Source organism: Rattus rattus, chromosome 8, assembly GCF_011064425.1.
Source record: "Rattus rattus isolate New Zealand chromosome 8, Rrattus_CSIRO_v1, whole genome shotgun sequence".
Classification (NCBI taxonomy): domain Eukaryota; kingdom Metazoa; phylum Chordata; class Mammalia; order Rodentia; family Muridae; genus Rattus; species Rattus rattus.
The window spans coordinates 39,232,451-39,256,317 of NC_046161.1; the positions used below are offsets into that span (position 1 = coordinate 39,232,451).

General features: G+C 54.7%; 1 protein-coding gene across 16 annotated transcripts in view; it reads right to left on the reverse strand.

Moving 5' to 3' along the window:
- Positions 1-23,867, reverse strand: part of Phldb1 (pleckstrin homology like domain family B member 1) — a 47,529-nt gene that overhangs the window by 12,396 nt on the left and 11,266 nt on the right. For 4 of the 16 annotated variants that reach the window (XM_032911564.1, XM_032911562.1, XM_032911560.1 and 1 more), the window contains exons 5-19: positions 19,054-19,179; positions 16,101-17,449; positions 12,328-12,609; positions 11,868-12,008; positions 11,646-11,783; positions 9,095-9,223; positions 8,588-8,743; positions 5,143-5,253; positions 4,920-5,009; positions 4,207-4,350; positions 2,649-2,816; positions 2,098-2,238; positions 713-853; positions 498-600; positions 11-55 (exon numbers count right to left, since the gene is read on the reverse strand). In XM_032911564.1, the coding sequence (XP_032767455.1) occupies positions 11-55; positions 498-600; positions 713-853; positions 2,098-2,238; positions 2,649-2,816; positions 4,207-4,350; positions 4,920-5,009; positions 5,143-5,253; positions 8,588-8,743; positions 9,095-9,223; positions 11,646-11,783; positions 11,868-12,008; positions 12,328-12,609; positions 16,101-17,449; positions 19,054-19,179 (3,264 nt within the window). Of the gene's footprint in view, positions 1-10; positions 56-497; positions 601-712; positions 854-2,097; positions 2,239-2,648; positions 2,817-4,206; positions 4,351-4,919; positions 5,010-5,142; positions 5,254-8,587; positions 8,744-9,094; positions 9,224-11,645; positions 11,784-11,867; positions 12,009-12,327; positions 12,610-16,100; positions 17,450-19,053; positions 19,180-22,008; positions 22,158-23,867 lie in introns of those variants that run through there. The other 12 variants (XR_004388878.1, XM_032911563.1, XM_032911570.1 and 9 more) reach the window with 9 other exon arrangements.

A 23,867-nucleotide genomic window follows, 5' to 3' on the forward strand; every position in this document is an offset into this window, starting at 1 on the left:
AGTGCTCTACCTGCTGGGTCTTCGGGTGGGAGGGGCTCGGCAGGAGGTAACTCGACTGGTGTGGGGAGCCCAGGGGAGAGGGTGCAGGAGAGAGACACAGAGGGGATAAGAGGAGAGAGAGGCATAGACATGGGCTTTCAAAACAACTGAAACACACAGCCACAGGACTCCTGTCTGAAGAGCCGGTGTTTCAGGAAACTGCTACTTGAGGTCAACATCACATCCACCCCTCTGTTTCCAAAGTCTACCCTACTTGGTCAACCAAAACTCTTCCCCTTATTGGATGGGTCCTCTAAGATGTCATAGGCCCTCAGACCCTTCATCCCATTCTGGGGTCTTCTGAAAAGCCCCAGGCAGATCTTTATGAGATCTAATCCTTTCTGCCCAGACCCCAGTGACAGAAAAGACATCCTGTGAGAGGGCCGAGCACACGTGAGGTGACAAAGGATCTGCCCGGGGAACGGAGGCAGGGACAAGCTGGCATTACGGCCACTTACCCTTTTGCTGTAGGGCCAGCTGGCGCTTGGTCTCAATGTCCTGCAGCGTGGCTGCCAGGTTGCGAGGGAGACTACTGGTGCCATTCTGGGCGAGCAGGGCACTCTGGGAGGGGATGTAAAAGCGCTGGTATTGGGGCTCAGCAGGCCCCAACCCCGCTCTTAGCCTCTGCCCAGCATGGTCGTCTCCATCCCCACCATCACCCACATCCCCAGACCTTTGGGGAAGGACTACGGCCCAGGGTAGCCACGCTGAGCTGTGAAGAAGAGGATGAGGAGCCTGAGGAGGAGGGGAGAGGGCCACTACGGGTCCTGGGCAGGGGGCTGGCCATGTCACCATCCATCTTGGAGCGGTAAACCTGGAGGAGAAAGATACTGCCTGGTGATTCTCCAGCTTCCCCACTGACTGCCACATCCCAGCACCGAACCCAGCTGTGATCCAAGGTACTGCCCTGGCACAGGGCCTGTGACCTTCTGTCTCTAGTCAACAGTAGGACTGAGCCTCCCGACCAAGTACTAGTGGCAGATGCTACTGGCCACTACCAAGCCTCCTTTCCAGGCCTTTGCTCCATGAGCCAGACTCCAGCCCAACCCTGGACCTGTAAACTGACCCATGCAAGAAGTGTCATCTGGGCTGAGCTGTGCAGGACGCTAAGTGAAGGCCAGGCTCCTACTCCTAGGTCTGCCATTAGCAGGCTGTGTGGCCTTGAGCCACACACCTCCCTACCCTGTACCTGGGCTTTCTCATCTGTAAAGCAAAGGGCAGAGCTAAAGCAGTGACTGCCAAACTCCCTCTCAGCGCCGACACACGGTGAATCTGCTCTTTGGAGTCAGGAGCTCCAAGACTTCAGTGCTTCTGCCTGAGCGGCGTGGGTAAAAGCACCCTCTGTGGTTTTTTGCCCCCCTCTGTGTCTTAGCCTTTGATCTATATACTGAGCGGTAACACCATCTACCTCAAAGTTCTGTGGAGGGGGTTCAACCCATCAGAACTTATCCAAGCCTCCATCCAGCAGAGGTGCCACATGTGTTCATGGATCAAAATCTTCCCAGAGAGACCACAGGATGTCAGCACACAGCCTCAGAGGTACAGTTCCTTCACTGAAGGCTGAATTTTGAAGGCCACATGATAGGCGCTATGGGATGTCAATCAAGCAAATTTGGAGGGAGAGTCTCACAGTCGGCACATTTGCTGGACTCGGGGATCATGGGTAACTCTCCAGGGTTGTCATTTGAGAGAACTTGTACTTTCTCCTCTGCCTCCAAGTTACTCTGGGAAGACCAGGAGAACAAAGTACCAAAAAAGCTTCCCCAGGTCACACCAGTCCTACTTGGAACAGATCCAAGGGCCTGTCAAGTCCCGGGTCTGAGTAGGCAACTCTGGAGAAAACTCCCTTCCATTGGTCAATCACTCCTGATCCCCTTGGACCTACGTGCTGCCCACAGTACTAGAATAGCAATATGGCTGCCCAAGAAAAGACCCTTGTTGTCCTCTCTGGGCCCCAAGGATCCTCCTTGCTCTGCCGAGCTGACCCCATGACCCCATTGTGCTGGAAGAATTGGCAGGAGTAGGAACAGGAGCTGAAGAAGTAGGGGTAAGGGTTACCTGCAGCTGACGAGAAGCTTTGGCAGGCAGAGGCGGGGGAGAGGAGCGAGGGGAGGCTGCAGCAAGGCCAGTCCCCAGCCCGGCCATCAACTCCTGGTACCACTGCTCTAAGTCTACAGCAGGGAGCAGCAGCTTCTCCATCTGGAGGGTCAGGGGGAAGGCAAGGAGGGAGAGGAAGGGCCAAGACAAGGAGGGGAGAGATTGGAAGAGGAGGAAGAAGGCAAGGAAGGGGAGGAAGGTAAAGGGAGGCCATATTGGGGAAATGGGAAGGAACGTTTGAAGGAGGGAGGAGGAGAGTATAAGGAGAAGGAAGAGAAAAACAGTGAGACGACTGGGCAGATCGTGCTGAGAGCAAAGAGAAACAGTCAGGGTGTGAGCTCCAGCGCACAGACTTGTGCTACGTCAGCAGCCGGGCAGCCAGCACCTGCAGGCATCAGGCACAGCCCTAGGCCCTCAACTGGCTTAGAATACGGGGGTCGGTCAGTGAGCAGGGCAACACACAGTCACAGCAGCCGTGGCACGGGGGTGGGAAGGACACACAGACCACCAACCTTAGACGAAGGCGTGATGGAAGCGAAGGAAGAGGGCAGCGTGGGAGGAAGACAGGTGATGGGAACGAGGTCCTGGGAGGCAGAAGCCCAGGAAGGCAGGCTTGGCGAAGGGCTTGGGGGCATAGGTGGGGCGCCCCAAATCACTTTTAGCTGCTCAAGAGTCACGTACTTGAGAGAAGGGCAGCCACAGGAGGGAATACAAGAGATTAATGGGAGTAGAACCCAAGAGATGGCCCTGACCGTGGGGGAGGGGAAGGGTAGGAGCACAGAGGGAGACCAGCCCTGGGAGAGAGCCAGCATCCTCTCAGCAAGATTCTCTCCCTGAAGATCAGGAGGCAGGGCCTGCCCCTCCCAGGCCATTAGGTGTTGAGAGCTCCCAAGGTCCCACGGAAGAAAGTGAATTGTGTTCAACCCTCAATGCCAAGTGAAGACCCTGTCTGCCCCTGGCCCCCACCCAGACTGAGAAGCAATGGAGGCCCTTGGGCATAGGTGGGTACGGTCTGTGGCTGGTACCTTGCTGTCAGGCAGGGACTGGGGGAGCCTGCCGGGGCAGGTAGCAGAAGCATAGGGGCCCAAGCAAGAGCACAGCTGGAGAGCCTCAGCCAGGCTCACATACTCCTAGGAGCCCAAGATGGGGACAGAAGAAATGAGTAGTTTCAACTGAGTAGTCAATACCCCACACTCCATGCCAAGCTAGACTTATCACTTCACGTTGCTGCAGAGGCCAGGATGAGCAGGGTGCTCAGTAGGGCTTGAAAGGGGCAGGCAGAACTGACAGTGGACAGCTCCACTCCACCTCAGCCTTGGAGGCTAGCATGGCATCTATCTGTGCATTGGCCCTGGGCTGAGGAAGCTCAGAGATGGCCTTCCAAAAGCACAGGGAAAAGCAGGACCCAGATCCTAGAACCCCATCTGCCTCTGTTGCACTGGGCATCCCCAGTTGGGCACACACATGCAGCACTAAGCGCTACTCCCACAGCAGTACTCAGATAGGGGAAAGGTCATCAGAAGGGAGCGGACATACCACTCCAGCCTGAACAAGACAAGCTTGGAGAAACAGGCCTGGCCTTAGCAGAGAGCAACTTCTGTGCCGGCATAAAAGTGGGCCCACTGTTCAGGGTAAGTATGTGGAAAGATGTCAGCCCACTTCACTGGAGGTTGGAACACAGGGACTATGACTCTCCATCACCTGTCCTGAGATTATCTGGGTGCTGGTCATCCTCATCTCCTTCACCAAAGGAAAAGTCCCTAGGCTGCCTATCCAAGGTGTCCAATCTAGCCCCAGAGTCACACGACCTTCTGGGGTCAAAGAAAAGGGAGATGGGCCAGAGAGTTCAGTGTGCTATGACCAGTCGAGAACGGCATGCAGATTACATGCAAATTAATAATATTATTTTGCATGGGCTGCCTAAGCCATGGATGACAGGGTGGCGCGCACGTGCCATACTCTCAAACTGCCAGCCAAAGAATGTGCCACATGCCCTTCAGCCCTCCCCGGGGAGAGCTAGCGGTAGGCAGACAGGCAGCAGGCAAAGCAGAGCAAGTCAGCTGGGGTTACCTCTTGTGCTTTGGGGCAGAGCTGAGTGGAAGCAGGAGGGGTTAAGGGAACAGAGGAGGCCCCAGCCTCGGAAGACCTTGGGGACTGGCCCAGAGCTTTGGTCTCCAGCCCTATCTCTGAGGCCTCAAGGATGAGTAGGTGACCCTACAAGAGGACACACGGTGAGAGGGAGTCTCATCCCTAACGCTCAACTCAACCACCCTATCCCAGACCTAAATTGCTTGGGCAGCAAGACAGAAGACAGGGGAAATAAAAGTCAGGAAACCAGGCACGACCTGACTGGACTTCCCACACCAGATGTAAAGGTCTGGGAAAGAACGATTCAACTCAAGGCGCACTTCCAAGCTGAAAGGCTAGCTTCAGACAGACCATCAGGAGCTCCAGGGTAAGTACTACATCAGGAGCCTCAGACCCCGGTATCCTAGGTAGGCTCCACCTAGTCCCGCACCTTCCTAAATTCTGAGCTCTCCCCCACAGGGCTCCTGGGCTTCTCAGCCACAAGGTGAGGTCCCAAAGCTAAGTAAGAGGCTGGTGACTGCTGAGGGCCTAAGGTCAGCCTCCGGGGCCATCTGCTTCAAATCTCTTCAGTTCAGGAGGTGCCCAGGAACTTCACCCAGAACTCAACCACCTAAGAAGAAGGTGGCACACCAAACCCTGGAGCCTTTCAGGATCCCCCCCTGAGCCTAAAGCTGGGGCTAACCCAGCCACATTACCTCTTTGAGGGTTGAGGTGGTCTTCGGAAAAGGCCTGCCACCCGTGAGTGAATGATATCTCCTCTCAAGCACAGTCAGCTTCTCCTTCTCCTGGAGCCCAGAATAGCAGGGATCAGAGACATGAGTCAGAGACACAGGAGGGAGGAACTCTGTGAGGACCCACACCTAATTCTTGTGCTGCAAACCCACCCCAACCCCCAGCACCTCAGGACCCCGTTACTACCTTTTGCAGTAGCTGCAGGACAGCATTCTTTTCCCGGGCCAGACGCTCTGACTCCTGTACTGCTTGGGCCCGGATCTGCCCAGCCTGACTGTCCAGTACAGCTAGGCGCTCCTGGGGAAACGGGATGCAATCAGACCCTGGAGGGACATAACTCAGCCCACAGCCTGACTGATTATCCTGTCCAGAGACCCAGGAAGCTGTGAAGGCAACTGCCACATTCTTCTGCTTGGCCTCAACTCATCCCAGGAGAATTCTGGCTAAGGAAGTCAATTTCTTCTCTTGTTTCTCCCTCCCTCTCCCAGCCAGTGGCCCTTGTATCTTGGCATGATGAAACCAATCCCCTGGTCTCTATTCCCTCACCCCAGAGCCAGTGGCATCAAAACCTGGTGACACTGAAGTTAGCCCTCCACCCATCCCCCACGGTCACTGCTGGAATCTACTTCCTGCCCCATTTACCATCTCCCTCACAATCTCTAGACTCATTCCACATTTCCGTGTCTTCCAAAAAACAACCTCCGAACTCTTGTCTGCTTACCTGAATTTCCTAATCACCCTGACAAGAACTCCATTATTACTTGAGTAATTTTGTTTGCTTGATTTTGGTTTTTCGGTCTTGCTATATCACCCAAACTGGCTTTAAAGTCACACTACAGTCCAGGCTTGCTTTAACACACTCTGCAGTCCAGGCTGGACTTAGCGGACTTTGAAGTGTAGGCAAGTCTTGAACTCACAGCAATCCTCTTGCCTCAGCCTCTTGAGTTCTGAACCATCATGCTAGTTTTCCTTTGGTTTTGAGACCAGGTCAACCAGGACTCATGCACCCCGGGCTGGGCTTAGCTCCTGGGCTCAGAACTCTTCTTGCCTCAGTCACCAGAGAAGCTGGGACGTATCCTTAGGGACAACACTGACTCTTCAGTAACTTTAAGAAAAACCTCAACGAGCTGGGAATGGAAAGATGGCTCAGGGGGTTCACTGATTGGTCTTTTGGAAGACTAGGGTTCATTCCCAGCACCCACATAGCAGCTTACAACTGCCTGTGAATTCCAGTCCCAGGGGACCCAATACGCTCATGGTGGTGTAGACACACATGCAGACGGAACACCCATTCAGATAAAACAAACAAGGTCGGGGAAGGGGGGAAGCAAACAAAACAAAACAAAAAAAAAATTGCAAGGCCGATCACCCCTTACCTCAGAGTCCTCACGAATTCCTTCCCCAGCATTTAAGGGCTCTGAGAACTGTGCCCTGCCTGCTTGTCCCTCCACACACCGAGCTCCACCATGCTCTACTCTAAACTGAACCACTGTAGACTTCTTAGTCTATCACCCTGTGAGGATGAAGGCCATCCCAGTCTCTCCCACTATTCCAAGGCTCCTCCTCCAAGGTCAGGCTGAAAGCCACCTCCCCTCCAAGGCCTTCCTTGGTTGCGATTCTATTTCCTTGCTCCTGCCTATGCATTCACATTAGTCGATGTCCATCTACTTCGTCATACTGTGATCTGGGACTGTGTCTCCAAATCAGCCCCCGCCCTCTCTGTAAGATCAGGGGCAGGGCAGTGTCATTTCTGTCTCCAGAACCCCAAGAGGGCTTAGTACAGTACCTGGCTCAACAACCAAGTGCTAAAAGAAGACAAAAATGTTTTGAGAGGAAAAGATGAGAGCTAGGCAAAACATGTTGACTTAATCTCAGGAGGTCTTCAACTATCACTTAGGAGCAGCACATGGAAGGGGGAGGCACGAAGAAGGGAGCTGTCCTAAACTTGGGAGTCAGCCCATGTTAAAAAAAAAACAAAAACAAAAAAACACCAAAACCCAGAAACAGTCGATAGGAATCCTCACAGCAACAGCCGAAGCTTACTTGGCACATAGGACTGGAAGTGCTGCTAAGTGTCTCATCTGTTACTTCATCTAACCTTATGCACCTGTTTTAGAGGGGAACCCTGTCCTGTTTAGAAGCTAAGATTTACTGGGTAGCGGTGGTAGACTTAGGACTAGAACCGGATCTGTAGGACGGCTTTCTCAACCGCAGTGGACAGACACTCCAGGAAGACAGACAGACCTTGAGGGGACTTCTGCAGATACAAGGGCTGGACAAAGCTCACCAGGAAAGAATGTCACACACACACACACACACACACACACACACACACACACACACAGACTGACACAGATACACAGACACACTCACACACGAGTCCCCGGACCCCCCATGACCTCCAGGGAACCGGCTGATGTGGGGCTACTGGCTGCATCCTCTCCAAGGGAAGAGGAAGAATAGTGAAGAAATGCTAACCCAGACTGCATGGGGCACGGCAGAAACGCCTTGGGCTTTGAAGCCTAGTGAGGCCTAACGGGCTTGGGTTCCCACCCTGACTCTGAAGCTTCTATGATAGAAGGCTCTGGGCAAACAGGCAGTTTCTGAGTCCTAGCTACTCACCTGTAAAGCCAGGCAATACCCTAAGACCAGCACAAGAAAACTCAAGGAATGGTCCTAGTAGGGCACTGCCACATGTGCCTGGGAAGGGGTAGTTTCTTCCTTTCCAAGGCCGTCTTCTATCAGGCAATGAGTGCATCTGAAACTCTATTTACTTACTTTTTTTTTTTTTTTTTTTTTTTGGAGCTGGGAACCGAACCCAGGGCCTTGCGCTTCCTAGGCAAGCACTCTACCACTGAGCTAAATCCCCAACCCCTCTATTTACTTACTTTACATGTATTTGTGTGCGTGAGGGTGTGTCCATGTGCCAGGCATACAGCCAGGGGACATCAGAAAAGGTGTTGGATCCCTGGAACTGGGGTTAGAGATGCTTGTGAACCACTAAGAGGTGATGGTGACCGAATGTGGATCCTTTGGGAAAGCTCACTACTGAGCCATCTCTCCGGTCCCCAAGGGTACTTTTTTTTTTCAATCGCACAACAGGGAGGGAAAAACAAGGGATCTGGATTTGTGACACTCAGTGACTCCCTTTTGCTGAATTCCAGGCTGGCCATCAAGTCCCCAAGTTCCATTTGAATCCCACTCCCCAGACTTCCGCTGTCCTTACCTTGCCCACCCACTCTAGCCAGGAAACACACATAGAATCTGGTATCACCTAAGCCACGCCCCTAACTCGTTCCTGCTTTTTCTAACACTGCCCCATCCTAGGTCACTGTCTCTGCCTGGAGTGGCTGTGATTACAACTTTAGCAAATCAGAGCTGGCCAGGGACGAAGCTCCACCTACTCTCTTTGCATAGTCTGAGTCCTTGCTGAGCCCAGGCCACCATCATACTCTATTCTGCCTTTCCACATTAATTTTACACCCATCCTATAGTTCTCATTTTTACTGACAGTCACTAAGTAACAGAGACACAAAAAGGTGTCTTTTGTGTCGGTCACTGAGTGTGACTCAACCCCAGGTCACTAGCCTCCATCCTGCACCGGGGCTATACAGGAGCGAGCAGTGCGCACCTTCCTCTTGCTCACGCTGCGCAGCAACTCAGCCTTGCTGCGAAGCAGCCCTTGGCCGGCCAGCTCCCGCTCCTCCTCCACGCGACTCTCCCGCTCCAGCTGCTGGAACTCCAGGTCCTCAAAGAGCTTTGTCTCAGTCTCTAGAGCGTCTGCCTCCTTCAACGACAGTGACATCGGGTTTGGGTGGGGGATGTTCTCAAAGCCACTCTGGGCCAGGAAAGCCAGGCCACAGAGCCCTGAGTTATGGGGGGGCTGGACCCGGGGAAATTGGGAAAGGAACCGGCCCCACCGCCCAACTCCCTCTACTATTTTGGCTGAGCCCTTTTCACAGGACATCGCGGTCTGGAGCGCTGATCCCCACCCAACCTTGCCGGTCCCCTTCCAAGCCACTGCACCGACACTGTTGTCCGGCAAGTACTGCAGGGGCCAGGCGGTCCTGTCCCACCGCTCTCCTATCTTCCGGGCGGTGGCCCACGGGGGCCGGGGGAGGGGGCTGGTGGAACTGACCCTTCTCAGCTGCTCCTGTAACTGTTCCCGCACTGACTCGGGGCAGTTATCGAGCTGCGTCTGGAGCTCGGCGTAGAGCGCCTGGCGGGCCTCCAGGTGCCTCCGTCCCGCGGCCAGCTCCGCCCTCTCCTGGTCGGCGGGAGGGGAGGGAGGCACAGGGGAGAGAGAACACACACTCCTCAACTCCGGCCCGGCGCGGGGGGCAGGGGCGAGCACAGGGGTACACCGGGAGTGGGGGGCAAGCAGCGAGACCGAAGAGAGCGGGAGAAGAAGCAGGGCACGTGGGGGACGAGAGGCAAGAAGCAGAGGTTTAAGATGGGACTCAGGCAGGGGACGGTGTAACAAAGGCAGAGGTGTGGGGGCAGGGTGGAAATGTTGGTCCCTTAAGAAATGTTTTGGAAGGTCCTAAGACAGGACCTTCCGCTTCCGCTCCAAACTAAAGTCAAAGCTGATGCAACCAGGCAAGTGCCGAACCTCGAGTTCCATCACTGTCCCGAGACCAAAATTTAACCCTGGGGAAAATGGGGGTGGTGGGAAGGATTAAGTCCAGGATTTGGGAGTAAACGAGGAGCTAAAGTTGTTAGAGTTACAACGGTGCAGCAAGGGGACCCCTGCCCAACCCCCATGGCCTCCCTCCCCTCCTGCCCAGGGTGGGGGGTGGGGTGCCAGCAAAGCAGGCTGAACTTCAGTAGGGATGAGGGTTGCAATTAGTTCGGCCCGTTGCCGTGGTAACAGGAGCCCCAGGAGTGGATACAAGGAGGAGGTGGATGGCTCTGTCTGGGGCGAGATGACACCTCTGAGGGCGGAAAAGGGGACGAGGGAGGAGTTGGTGAGTCACCCCTCCGAAGGACAGGCAGAGGAGAAACTGTGATTACTGATTCCAAAGCCAGAGTGGGGCCATGGGCTGGAAGTTGGGCGGGAAAGTCAAGAGAACCTTCCCAACACCACCATCAACATCAGCACCAACACCACTACCACGTTCACCATCACGCCTCAAATACCTGGACCGGAGGGAAGGCAAAGTCCAGGTGTGTGAGCAATCTCAGCTAGGTGAGGCTAGCCAAGCTGCTTGTGCTTGTGCTACCCTAAGGAATCTCCCCTATGCTGCACCCAGTTCACCTCCCCATTCTGGAGGGTACTGATCAAGCAGTCCTCAAGTCTAGACACTACTGCCTTTAAATTATCCCGTGTTCCAGGTGGCCTCCAGGAGTAGAGGGAGGGAAAGGAACATCTGAATTCAGGGAAGCAAGAATGGGTAGCCAGCCACTCAGAAAAGCCCTGTCCAAGCCTGTGCCCACATCTGGACCTCCTTATCACTCAGCTCCTGAGGGATAGGCAGGAGGGACAAACAGCTCACAGGGACCTCCAACCCCTGCCCTTCAGTAAGCACCCAACATTCTGGAGGCAAAGCCCAGACCTTTCCAGTAGGAGGTGCTGCTTGGGCAGAGCAGCTCTTTGATCATACACACCACGCACGCGCGCGCGCGCGCGCACACACACACACACACACACGCCCTCTTATACTCCTCCTGTCAGTGTTCCACTAAGCAAAATTCCGCTGTGCCTTCCTGCCAGCTCCCTTCTGATAACGGGGACCCATATCAAGAAAAGGAGGCAAATTAGGAGGGAGAGGCCAGGGGCGCAAAGGCACCCATGGAGTTAGTAAAGCTGGCGTAACTCAGCCCTGCCTGGGCAGCCTGGCAGTTAGGGGCATGCGAAGAGCCCAGGACAGTGATTAGAGGGGACGTTAGTGCAGGCCTGGTCGGCAAGCATAGGGTTAATCTGGCACAGAATCTGGGAGTGTGGTTTTGGGGGCCAGAGCCAAAGCTCCATTAAAAAAAGGGGGGGGGGACAAATTTATAAGATCCTCAAAATTGAGAAGAGGAAGATAACTCTCAAAAATAATTCAAAAGGGAAAATTAAACTTCTCAGAAAAATACTGTCAAATCCAGAAATAGATGAACCCTCTCCACTTCAGAGCTTTTGGCACGCCGTTGGGCATCTTGGACATGGCTGGCACAACCCCTGTGGGACGGAGCAGCCCCTGGAGACTGGCACTCAATCTGAAAGGGGGCAGGGGCAGGGCTGGGACCATCTGGGATGGGAGGTTGCAGAGCCTGATGATGGGAAACAGAGGCCTGTGGACCATCTCCCAAAGACCACATCCTAAGTACCTGAGGCATGCTTGAGGGAGGTTTCCCCAGGGTAGGCTCCAAACCCGAGCCATGCCCCCCCCCAGCAGCACCTAGTCCTTCAGGTTGTGCTCACTGCCCAAGAAAGGGCTTTGGCACTTCCTAGAAGAACCACACAGGCTCCAGAATGGCAGGCACCCAGGCAACCAGAGGTAGCACAGAGATCTAGACCCCAAACACCAGCCCAGCCCCTCGCAGTACCACCAGAGCTTGTATCTTCCACAGAGAACAAGGCCCCGTCCCTAGAGGGCTACAGAGACCACTCAGTATGCAGGACAGATGCTGGGGGACGAACATCCCCAGGGAAGGCATTTCTCTTTCTCTTCTGGGCCATTCATTGGTAGTCAGCTATGGGTTACCTTGTCCCTCTCCTTCTGGATGCCTGTCTCCAAGGCCACCAACTTCTCCTGCAGCTGGTCCATAGCTCTTTGTTCCTTCTGCAGCAATGCTCGCTCCGCCTCCCTCTCCCCCTGCAGCAGTGCTCTCTCCATTTCAGCCTAGACACAGACATCGGGATCTTCAAGTCAGGGAACTAAGGGTGGGGCCCCATCCCAGGGCCGCACTTCTCCCAGTCAGGTCACCTCTCGGGCTGCCTCCTGCAGCTGCTGTTCCAGCTCCTTCACTCGGACCTTCAGCTGCTCTACGCGCCCCAGAACCTGAGCCCGCTCCTCTTCCACAGCCAGCACCTCTCCTTGGAGCTTCGTGCTAGGAGCATCTTCGTGCTGCAGGGGAGGAGAGCACCATGGGAGAAGTCTAGAACCTTCCAGGATCGGACTAAGAGGGCGGATCACACGCTTCTCAGAAGCACTTGGAAGGCCACTTTCCTTCCAGTCAGGGAGCTCAGCTATAGGGAAAGGATTTGCCAGAGTGCCAGGCTTGGGTGGGGCCCAGAGGAAAAACAGGTCATAAAGCACATTTATAGCTTGGGAAAGTCATGGTCACCTCCTTTCCCTCCTTACACACACAGTTCTTCACTTCTGGTCTCACCCAAGCCTTGATCTCTTCACTACCGCCACACTGGCCCCGCCCCGGCCCCCTCACCTCCTGCTGGGTGCTCTCTGTGCTGCTGCACTCCTCTTTGAGATTCTCTTCATCAGAGCGCTCCATGCTCTCCCACAGGCGCTGGGAGGCACCTCCAGACTCCTCGCCACTCCTTCCAGACACTACTATGGCTCCTGCCAAGCCTCTTGAGGGCCTCCTGCCTGCCAAAGCCAGTGCTGCCGTGGCCTCTCCTATACTGGGCAGTTCCCCAGTCTCAGGTCCCCCGTCAGCTCGGCTGTACTCAGCACACAGGTTCAGGATGGTCTCCAGGCGCTGGCGTTCCTAGGGACAGTGAACGGGGCGGAATATGAGGAAGTCTGAGACCAGGTGTGGCTTAAGCCAGGGCGTGTTGAGCCCTAGAAACTCTAGGCTCAGCACCATGAGGATGACCCCAACCTTAAGAACTGTGGGGGACCAGGGAGTGGTACACAGCACTCTGGAGGCCGAGACCGGCAGATCTCAGAATCTGAGGCCAGCCTGGTCTAGAGTGAGACTCAGGCCACCCAGCCAAAGACTACACAGTGAGAACCCCTCTTAAAAGAAATATCTATAGGAGGCAGAGGGAAAGCAGGTTCCTCAAAAGTAGGCAAGAGAACGTGGCCATATGTCACCTGTCCATTGGCCAGCCCCTCCCATCTCCCTGTTTACTCTCCCTAGGATGAGGCTTCTTCATAGTCACACAGAGACACCCAAACACACGGGAACATGCAGCATAAGCAGCCGGAAGACCGTGATGAAGCCAGGAGGTGGTGGTGCCGCACACCTTTAATATCCCAGGAGATAGAGGTAGGGGGATTCACTGTGAGTTCAAGGCCAGCCTGGTCTACAGAGAGAGTTCCAGGACAGCCAAGGCTAGACGGGAAAACCAAAGTGACCGTAGTGAGACACAGCCATCGAGCGCTCATCTTAACACAGGTACATATACAGGTTCCGGCACAAGGGCACACTGAGACATTAGTTCTGTCACACAGGCACACGCAGACACTCCATATGCCCTGGGAGGTGCATCAGCATTAACAGACACACACTAAGACACCAGCCCCGACATGCATACACACAGAGATAAACACAGTCTGTATACGGCTGGGTGGGCACCTGCAGACAGCCAGGGCTGGAAGGTAGACCATGGGCCACAGGACCTGACAGTCCAGACAGACAGAAAAGGCAGAGAGGACACAGTCTTTCCAGTCCCACCTCAGCTCCAAGTCACTCAGGCTTCCACCCTTTGCTCCTTAAGGCAACGTAAGCTGGCCACCTGCGATCAAGGACTCTTGTGGCCTGCCATTCTATTTCTCACTATAAATCCTGACGCAGACATGGTCACCTCTCGGGTGCCTAGGACGTGAGGGAACTATGGCAGTCACGTTCCTGATCCCTAACCTGCTCATCCATTAGTAACACCCGAGCCTTGGCTTGCAAGCCCAGAGCCTTACAGTGCATTCTGGGGTCTCTGACCCCAAGTTTCTCTCACCATATTTGGCCTCACCTTCCCATCCCACAACACTTACCCAGCTTCCTTCCTGCTGCTTGCCCAGTTCTGTGGCAAAAAAATCCAGGAACCAAGCCTCAGCACCCAGGAGGTTGGGCCAATGCCTCACCTCCGCCCTAGGACCCAGATAAGCAGCCTGGCTGAGGTGGGAGGGGCAGGGTGCGGGCGGCCTCTGACTTAAAGTGGCAGGTGGGGCAGGTTGGGGCTGGCGGTGAGGTGTGTACCTGTGTGTGGGGATGGGGGTGGGGAGGCTGTACCCAGCACCTGACGATGCCAGGCACATCGGCCCTCCTGGGATGAGGAGCCCGGGTCACCAAAGCACAACAGGTGTAACAAAGGAAGACCAGGAGTCCTGACTCCCACGCCCTCACCCCAAGCTGACCAGTCTCTTCCCAGATTCTTCAGACAAACCTCAAACCAATTCCAGGGTACCTGTGTCTCAAAATACCCCGGGCTTCTGCTCTTGATGGGAGGAAGGGAAAATCCACGTTCTCGTGTGTGGGCTTTGAGCATGTACACAGCAGCCAATGCCCCTGGAGCTCCCTATGCTATTTGGGGGAATCCCAGCCCCCTCCCAGCTCAGATGCCACCACGACAACAGCTGCCCAGAGCCACACCCAGACTCGGCAGCACCCACATTTATGCACGCAGACACATACAATCACGGAGGCAGACCAGGGGGGCTGCCCACCCTGCTCTTCCCTTTTCCTTGGCACCACACTCTTAGAGGAGCCCTCTGAGCCACATAAGTGATTCACGCCCATTTGGAGATGCCAAAGAGAAGCAAGAAAGGGGGCCCAGAGTTGTCCTTAAGGGTAAGTCCGAGGTAAAGGTGTTTGCTGTGCGAACCTGATGACCTGAGTCTGATCCCTGAAACCCACGCAAGGGGAAAGAATAGGATGGCTCCATAAAAATTGTCCTCTGGTCTCCACACACTGATCACGGCATAGGCCTCCATCAACATACATGCACGCATGAGACACACACACACACACACACACACACACACACACACATGCACGATACACACACTCACACACGCGTGTGTGCATACACACTCTCAGGCACATGCACGCACACTCACACTCACTCACACTCAGGAAATAAAAGCTTTAATAGAAGGATGCCCCTAGCCCCAGCCCCTAGCCCCAGCCCAGGCAGTGATGCAGTCTCTACCCGGGAGGCAGTCAGAAGATCATGAACTCAAGCTCAACCTGGGCCACACAGCAAGCTCGCAGCCACACTGGGTTAGACAACCAAAAAAAAGAAAAAGAGGAGCAGGAGAGAAAAATAATTCTAGGGCTGGAGATACAGCTCGATGCTGGAGTGCTGTCCTGACATGCCAAAGGTCCTAGGTTCAAGGCCTGGCACCATAAAAATAAAAGGCCAAATAAATTAATGATCCTGTCTGAGTCTCAGCCTCAAAACTTGCTTTTCAAATGTAGGGATCCAAGATGTCGCCGTGAGCGTGGTGTGCTGTCCTGAAACACTGCGCTCGGGTAAAAACTATGAACCTAACTCACACAGCAAAACAAATGATCTGCCATAGAATAAATGCAAAGTTAGCAAGAACTGAAAACCAAGACTTGGGCTGGAGAGATGGCTCAGTGGTTAAGAGCACCGACTGCTCTTCCGGAGGTCCTGAGTTCAATTCTCAGCAACCACATGGTGGCTCACAACCATCTGTAATGGGATCTGATGCCCTCTTCTGGTGTGTCTGATGACAACTACAATGTACTCATATATAGTAAAGAAAGAAAGAAAGAAAGAAAACCAAGACATAGGGCTTGGAAGACAGCTCTGCTGGCAAAGCTCTCTAGGACCTGAGTTCGGTCCTTTGGCGAATCTAGTGCTGGGGGAGGCAGAGACAGAAGATCCCTGGGACTTGTTCAGCTAAACCAGTGTGTCTCAGGTTCAACGAGAGACTGTCTCAAAAGATGAAACCGAAGAGAAACCGAGGAAGCCACTATCCACTCATCTCTGGCCTCTGGTACCACTATCCACTCATCTCTGGCCTGCACAACAGACACATAGACACACACCTGCACATGCATGCACACACACATACAAAACTAAGTAAAAATGTAGAAAGCCTTAGCGTTCAAAGATGGTTCCTTCCCCTTCAGGGAACCAGGACCGTGAGATACAGGGCACTTAACCTGATGGCTCATCCCGAAGCAGCCCAGGCCCTGTACATGGCTCCTCCTGGTCTGCCAGCTGGCCTGCCTACACCCTGGCAGAGGCGCTGCCTTGGGCAGCGGCAGCCTCCCTGGCATTGGCTCACCAGCCTCTCCATCTCCTGCTCCCGGAGCCGCTCTTGGCGCTGCCGCCTGTGGTACTCCAGGAGATCGTCCTCATTGTCGCTGATCTCCGTGATGCTATTTTTCCTCTCCCTTGGGATGGGCACCCGCAAGTCCCCACTGGAAAGCTTCCTTTGAGCATGGGGGCTCTGGCGAGGTGAAGCTCCAGTAAGAGAGCCCAGACTGTAGGCTGGGCTTAGCCTGCCACTGAAGCTGCCCTTGCGAGGTGCCAGGGACTCCCCGAGTGTGGGCGAAGGACTCCGAGTCCTGCGGCCCCGTGCTCCTAGTGTCAGGGAGAAGTCCTCAGGTGAAGTCCCATGGGCTGCCCAGCGCCGGGGCCGGGGGCTCTCTGCCACTTCCCTGCTTAGTTTGGGATCTGGGGCAGTCCGGGCTGGCAGTGGGGACAGAGCCCTTCGAGATAGAGATGGACTCAACGGGGGCAGTTCCCGCATACTGTCCAGGCCCCGCCGGCCCAAGCGGGGACTCTCCGGTGGCTGGAGGGTACGAGTTGCTGACCCATCTGAAAATGTTCTGCCTACAAGCTGTCGAGAGGGGCTGGTTGTTAGTACCCGCTCTGTGCCTGGGGGCTCACGGAAAGGACTGGGAGGGCGGTCCTGGAGTGTGCCGATCTTGTTTCGGGGAGCAGGCACTGGAGACTGGAACTTAGGGCTGCCAGGAATACTGGTGGGTTGGCTGCGGGCACCGGAAGATGGATATTCACTCAGGCTGATAGCCACCACAGGCAGCTGCCCACCTAGCCTGGGACTCTCAGTGGTTCTGCGGGCCTCAGCCAAGACTGTAGCTGCAGGACTGTCAGTCAGAAGACCTCGGAGACCAGGGCTGGGAGGTCTCTCATGACCCCCTTTCCTGCCCAGCCGGGGACTCTCAGAGGAGCGAGAACCACTTGGGCGGGACTGTGGGGGTTGCAGAGCCAAATGGTAGCTGGAGGAACGGGCAGGCACCAGCGGGGGCACAGAAGGTCCTGGCTCCTGCCCACTGGGGGAGTGGCTAGCACAGCTTCCACTGCTGGCTGGTGAGGACAGTGGAGAGAAGGCCGGAGAGGTGTTCTCATAGCTGGAGCCCACAGACATGGCTCCTGGGCTGGTTGGAGGGGACAACAGGTAGCGTCCACCATTAGCCACTGGCGACAACGGGGATGTGGCTGCAGGCTTCTTGCCTGCAGCTCCGGGCTCCTCTAGCACCAACGAGTCCATGATTTCCTGCAGGTCCTTTTCAATGGAGCTCACCAGGGAACTGTGGCTGGCACAGGCTGCAGGTGCCCGGGTTGCGGGCTGTGCTGTGTGGTTCCCATTGACCAAGCTCTCTGATTCAGCTGAGGGGAAAGGCAAAGAAGACTCAAGGTCTGGTTTTCAGTTCTAGGAAGCCACACATGTGCACAAGCAAGAGCACCACCCAACCTCATCCTAGGGGCAGTGGGGCCGTGAGGGCTTTGGAGAAGGAGCCAGGAGATCGGAGTTCTGGTACCAACCCATTCTGCCACCGACCTGTTCTGCGGCTTAAGCCAAACTCTCTTGCCCAGAGTTCCCCTCCTATAAAGAGAAATGATAGGCAAGGCCTTCCTGGCTCTAACTCTGAATGACTCAGGACAGAGTCAGCAACAGTACCAGGTATTTAATTCTCTACGTCTAATTATTTCTAACTCGCTCCAACAATATGATCCTCCTCGCCTTGGTTTGGCCAACTTTCTGTGCCTCTCTTTTAGGAAGAGCAAGTACGCACGCTACAAAAGAGATGTGGACCTACTGTGGAGCTGGCCAGAAGTTCCAAGGCTTCTTAGTCTAAGAGGACACCAGGGCCTCTCAGTATAACAGTCAGGGGCTGGTGGGAGAGGGGCGTCCAGGGCTGGATGGGTGGTGAATGTAGTACCGGCTTATCCGATCCAATACACAAGAAGGATCTGCTAATGGCTTGTGCCTGGAAGCCTAGCTGGGGAGCCTCGAGGCACAGTTCAGTGTCTGCAATTATTCCATTAAGCCACACCAGCAAGAGCTGGCTTTTGCCTGGCCCTAGCCCTTGCCAACCATCCGGGAGTCCAGAACCCTCAGAACCAAACAGCCAAAAGAGTGACATGACCCAGACTGGGTTGGGGACAAAGTGAGTTCCCAGGGGACTGGAAGTCATAGATATGGCAAAGGAAGAAAAGAATGGGTTTGCAAGGCTGTGTTTTGGTCCTAGTCAGTGACCACTTGCCTTTCTTGAAGTCACCAGACTATGGGGGTCATGAATAACCATCCCATCAAGTGAACCTGACATACATGCTCACCCGCCAGAGAGCCAGCACTGGCCCTCTAGTCCCACAGCCATCGGAACGCCATGGCAGAGCCTCGGATGGCACACACAACTAGCTAGCTTCCCCATCTGCCCCCTTCCCCCTGGGCAGCCTACTGAGGGACCTGTGTTGATTCCTAGAACAATCGCCAATTCTCTTCTAGGGATCAATAATTCACACACAGGCTGCAGCTGGCTGCAGCTGCTCTCTGAGTCATCGGTCAGCGTGGCATGGCCTGAGAGTTGAGGAGTGCCTCTGGACATGATCACCAGCAGGTGGGACTCCCACCCCAGAAGCTACCAAGGGTTCATCATAATACACAGACCCCCCTCGAGTGAGGCACCCCTGAGATGACACGGTCCCATACAACGAGTGACATCTTCCGAGGCAGCAGGAGTTCCAGGCTAACAGAACCTTGTATGTGCCCTCGGGGCACATGACTTCCCAGTTTGAGCCAAGTAGCCATGCCTTGGACCGTTTCCAGTGGCCCTATGGCCTAGCATTCTCTACCAGCCCATGGCAGGTGGCAGTGAGCCCAGACCATCAGTAATGTCCTGCTCTAACACTCCAAGGGTGGTTGGAACAGGCAAGGACACATGTCCAAGGGGTGCCACTTACCCAGCCACCTGCCCCAGCTGGCTACTTACCAGAGCCAGGACTGTAGGTGGACCCTGGGGCCCGGCCCCCTGCTGGAATCATACTCTTCATCCACTTGGCTTCGGCTGGGTGGTTAAAGCGCAGGAAGGTGGACTGACCCAGACACAACATGCAGCCTGCAGAGAAAGCACTCACTTAGAAAGTGCAGGCAGGGACGAACAGTATCCACACAAGGCTCCTCTGGCCTGCTTCTCTTTGCAATGGAGTCCTGACATGGGTTCCACGGCACATGTCAGAATAGGAGAGATCACTAGCAGGTTAAGTTCCCCAAATGGAGTCCTCCTAGCTCTGAAATCTTCAGGTGGTGCCACTACGCCTCCAAGCTAGTTCTCTCACGAAAAACAGGACACTTAACACTACTAGATCTCCCAGGGTTAATAAGACTGCATATGTGAAAGTACTCCTGAAGTGGGAAAAATTCTTCAGAAAAAAAGAACGCTCGGGGCTAAAGTGATGATGGCTAGTGGGTGAGAAGACTTGCTGCTCTTGCAGAAGACTGGAACTTGGTTCCCAGGACCTACAAGATGGCTCGAAACCATCTGTACCTACAGTTCTGAGGCTGCCTGCTAATTTCTGCGTGCATCAGGCACTCGTGTGGTACCCTTATATACAGGCAAAACACTCATAAAACAAGCAAGCAAACAAAACACATAAAATACATACATTTTAAAAAGGAAAAATGAACATCCAACACAAATGTGTACCGGTGATTCGCCGAATTGCCTCTTGGGTAAAAGTGTTAGTTTTAGAGGTAGTTTAGAGGCAGCATCTTTCAGAGTCACACACACACACAAACACACACACACACACACACACACACACTGTAAGATACGGGGACAAGTAAAATGCCACAGATCAGTCAGGTGCACAAGTGGGGTTCAGCATGTACTCTGACCCCTTCCTATGGTAAGACTTCAGGAGGGCTACCATGCTCTCTGAGCATCTAGGGAGCAAAGCATCCCCCAGCTGTATTTTGCTCTCCGGTAGACTCTAGCCAGTTCTCTGTGACTGGGCCGAGCTTCAGCCAAGCACATTCCCAGGCAAGAGATACAAGCCCAGTCCTGCCCAGGAAGTACGAGTGCATAGAAAGAGGTGGGTATGTGGGAGCCAGAAAATGTAGCCAGGGGCTTGGGAGTGTGCACTGCAGCAGGTGTGCCCACAGGCGCCTAAGCCTGGCTGGCAGAGTTCCTCCTGGCCATGCCAGGTGTTCCAGGTTCCTACTGAAGATGCTCTGCTGAAAGGAGCCAGAGCCCCCCAGGGCTCTCTGCTACACAGCCTTCCAATTCGTCCATGCTCCTGGCCCCGACCTCTTGGCTACCCAATGTGCTGCTACATGGTGCCCCATGCTTCATGCCAGTCTGGGGTAAGACTGGCAGGAAGTCTACATTCCAGGACGTTGAGGCAGTTTCAGCCCAGGGAGGTTGCAAGGGCAAGGGGCATCCCAGGCCAAACAAGGGGGTACTCTGACAGGACCTCTACTGAGCTCAGAGGTCTGATCCTGGGACCCTAGACACTGAGAGGAGAGGCTGACACTCTAAGAAGCCCACCCATAGCAAAAAAAAAACTGTAGCGGTCGAAGCCACCCACTACTTTGGCACACCCACAGCCCTCCCAGGCAGACGGCACCAACAGTTCTAAAGGCTGATGGGTAGTTGAGAGTAACAGGGAAGGCCCTTTCCTGCCAAGCCACCAATCAGAGGAGCTAATCCCATAGTAATCATAACTAGGATAAATAATAGTCACCAGAGCCATCCACCTAATTACAACCACAGCTGTTCCAGAGAAAGCCAGTCACCCCCTCCCCTTTCGGACAAATATTTAATAGCCTAATTAATGATGAATTTGAGGGGTCTAGACAGATTCACTCAACTCTAGGGTGACAGGGGGCAAGGGCTGTGGCTCTCTGCACAGTCTAAGCTGGGCAGCAGGTGGGGAGGCTGGGTGGGATCCATCCAAGAAGTGCTGTCCAAGGAGGCTTTGGGTATCTAGGGACCCTCTTCCCTGGCACCTACAGCCTAGATACACTGCCCTGCCCTTCCCCCCTTCACACCCAGGGGGTGTGGCCATGTTGCTCTGGGCTATAAATAGTGGTGCCAGGCACTGGCGCTGTATTAATAGAGTGGGCAGGAGGGCAGCCGAACAGAGAGCAGACCAGCTCTGGCCCAAATTAACTTACTATTTGTACTCAGGGGCCCCAGGCGTTGCTCCGACTCTGGCACCTACTGCCCCCAAAGACCTGGCCAGCCCGTCTATGTTAGGAAGCCCCTACTCTGTTCACTCTGACCCCCCACGGAATCAATCCAGCCAGAGTCATAGTCCCCGCCTTGTCCTCTCTGCCCAGGAGGACTCAGGGTCCAGCTGTGTACAGGTGGGTGGAGGAACTGCACATCTGGAGGGAAAACACTGGGCAAAGGAGCGGGTGGATCCTGTTTGTGAGGGATGCAGAAGGGAAACACCCCACGCAGACTCACACACAGACACTCAGAAACCACACAGGCTCACGGCCATATGGGCAGACATGCTGCACACTCACGGAGACAGTCACTGCCCTCCTGGCCACACAAATAGAATGGACTGGCCAAAAGGAAGCTGGGTGAGGGGAGAATGTGAGAAAGAATCTAGGCTCTTCTCATCAGATTCCTGCTGGTGATAGCACAGGCTCCCTCAACCTATGCAGGACCCCTCTACAGGCTCCGGAGGCGGGTCCCAAGGAGCAGACTCCCCAAAGGTGGGGAAGATGGGGTCTGCACAGCCATTTAATAACTCAGACCACCACTCACAGACGTTCTGAGTACACAAATCATCAGATTAACAGCCTCAGGCTCCCACTGGGGGACGAGGACCCCATTCCTCTCGCTGCGCCCACCCGTCCTAGAACGCCCCTCCCAGCTGGAGCGTCTACGCCCGGTTGCCGGGAGCAGTGGCTGACCTGGCTGAGGACTCACCGCTGAACCCAGACCTCCGGACTGTTCTCTTCTACTAGCCCGGGCCCTGCAGGTCGCCCGCCCGCCCTGGGCCTTTGAGGGGGCGGGACGACCTCCCGCGCCGCCGGCTCCTGGCGCGGTTGCGAGCAGCCAGGGAGCGAGCAGCCGCCAATGCCCGGGGAGGGGCGGGCCGGCGACCAGTGGCGGGGGAAGGGAGCCAGAGAGGGAGGGACAAAGGCGAGGAGGAGGGGAAGAGGAAGTGATGGAGGAGAGGAGTGTGGAGCTGGATGGAGAGGGCGGGGTGGGAGGGAGGATGCCACCAGGCGGCGGGATGAAGAACCCGCGCTCGGGGCTGGAGGGATAGTGGGGCTGGCAGGAGAGGCTCCCAGGGAGATGACGTTAAAAGTTAAGGTGAGAGGTAAACAGAAGCCAGAAGATGGAGAACCAGAGGTCGGAGTGATACCAGGTTCTGTCTTACCTAAAGTTCTCTAGAGTAGGAAGCCAATGACTGAAGCCCATGGCTAGGGGCCAGTGTCATCTAAGGGCAGTCACACCTTCTGACCCAGTGGCCTTGGATTCTTATCCACTGAATGAGGAGGATGGCCTCAGTGACAGCAGAGGACATTCTATGACTCCATACATGATGGAGAAAACGTGGGATTCACCATGGGATCCAGCTAGGGTCACTAGGTTCAGCTATGACCCTCAGTCCAAAACTGTGACAAGGTCACCCTGGGCTGGGAGCTCAGGCCAAGGCAGTGTTCTGTGCAATGCAAGCAACACTGATCTCAGCTCCTGTCACCACCCTGACTGCCTTTTTCTTCCAGTCCCCACCCACCAGAGCTCACCGGCATTGACCCAGGCTGTATCAAGGCGCTGACCTCTCCTCCAGGTCAGCCCTTTCCCTTAGCCATAATCTCAAGTTATGGTAGCTGCAGCAAAAGGCTGTCCCTTATTAAGACCCTTTCTAGGGCTGGAAGGATGGCTAGGTGATTGGAGGCATGCGGAGGACCTGGGTTCAATGGACAGCACTCACACGGTCCTTTAGAACTGTTAACTCCAGTTCCACGGGGAGTCCACCCTCCTCTCTGGGCACTGTGTGGGCTTCTAGGCACACATGTGGTGTACAGACATAATTTTAAGCAAAACACCCCCTACACATAAAATTGTGTGTGTGTGTGTGTGTGTGTGTGTGTGTGTTTAAAGACCATTGCTATCTTGAGCGTTAGCTGGGGCCACAAAGAATTGCTTTTAACCTAGAGACCTGGCCCTGGACACCAGACCTCACATATAAACCACACACACACAGTCTCAAGCACACTGTTCCCAGCAGCCCCTGGGGGAACAGTCTGACTGTCATCTCTAATACAAAGCAACACTGCCCAGTCACAATGACACCACCTCAGCCAGGCGCACACTGATCCAGAGAAGCCCCCACATTATACACGCTCCATCACACAGAGTTATTGTCACATTTTCAAGTCCCCAGCCTTCAGCCCCCTCCTACTTACACACTTATTTGAGCAGAGCTAGTCTTCCAATCAGCCCCTGGGGGGAACTCTGAAATAAAAAGCCAGCTTCCTTAAAGAAATAAGAAGGGATTTTTTTTTCCATTCTCGCTGAATAGGTCACTGCTTCGCCCACTCGCTGGCATACTATACACGCCCACGTGCAAACATACACAAACACACACTCGCATGCACACAGGAAACCTATTTCCCTTCTGAAGAAAAAAGGAAGACCCATATAGGGTCAAATATAAAACAAGGGGAGGTGTTAAAAAGCCAAGACTCCCCAGGAAGAGTGATTCACCAGTCTGGAAAGTGTGACGGCCAGCTGGACAGACGCAGGCAGACGGGGAGAATACTGCCAGTGAGGAG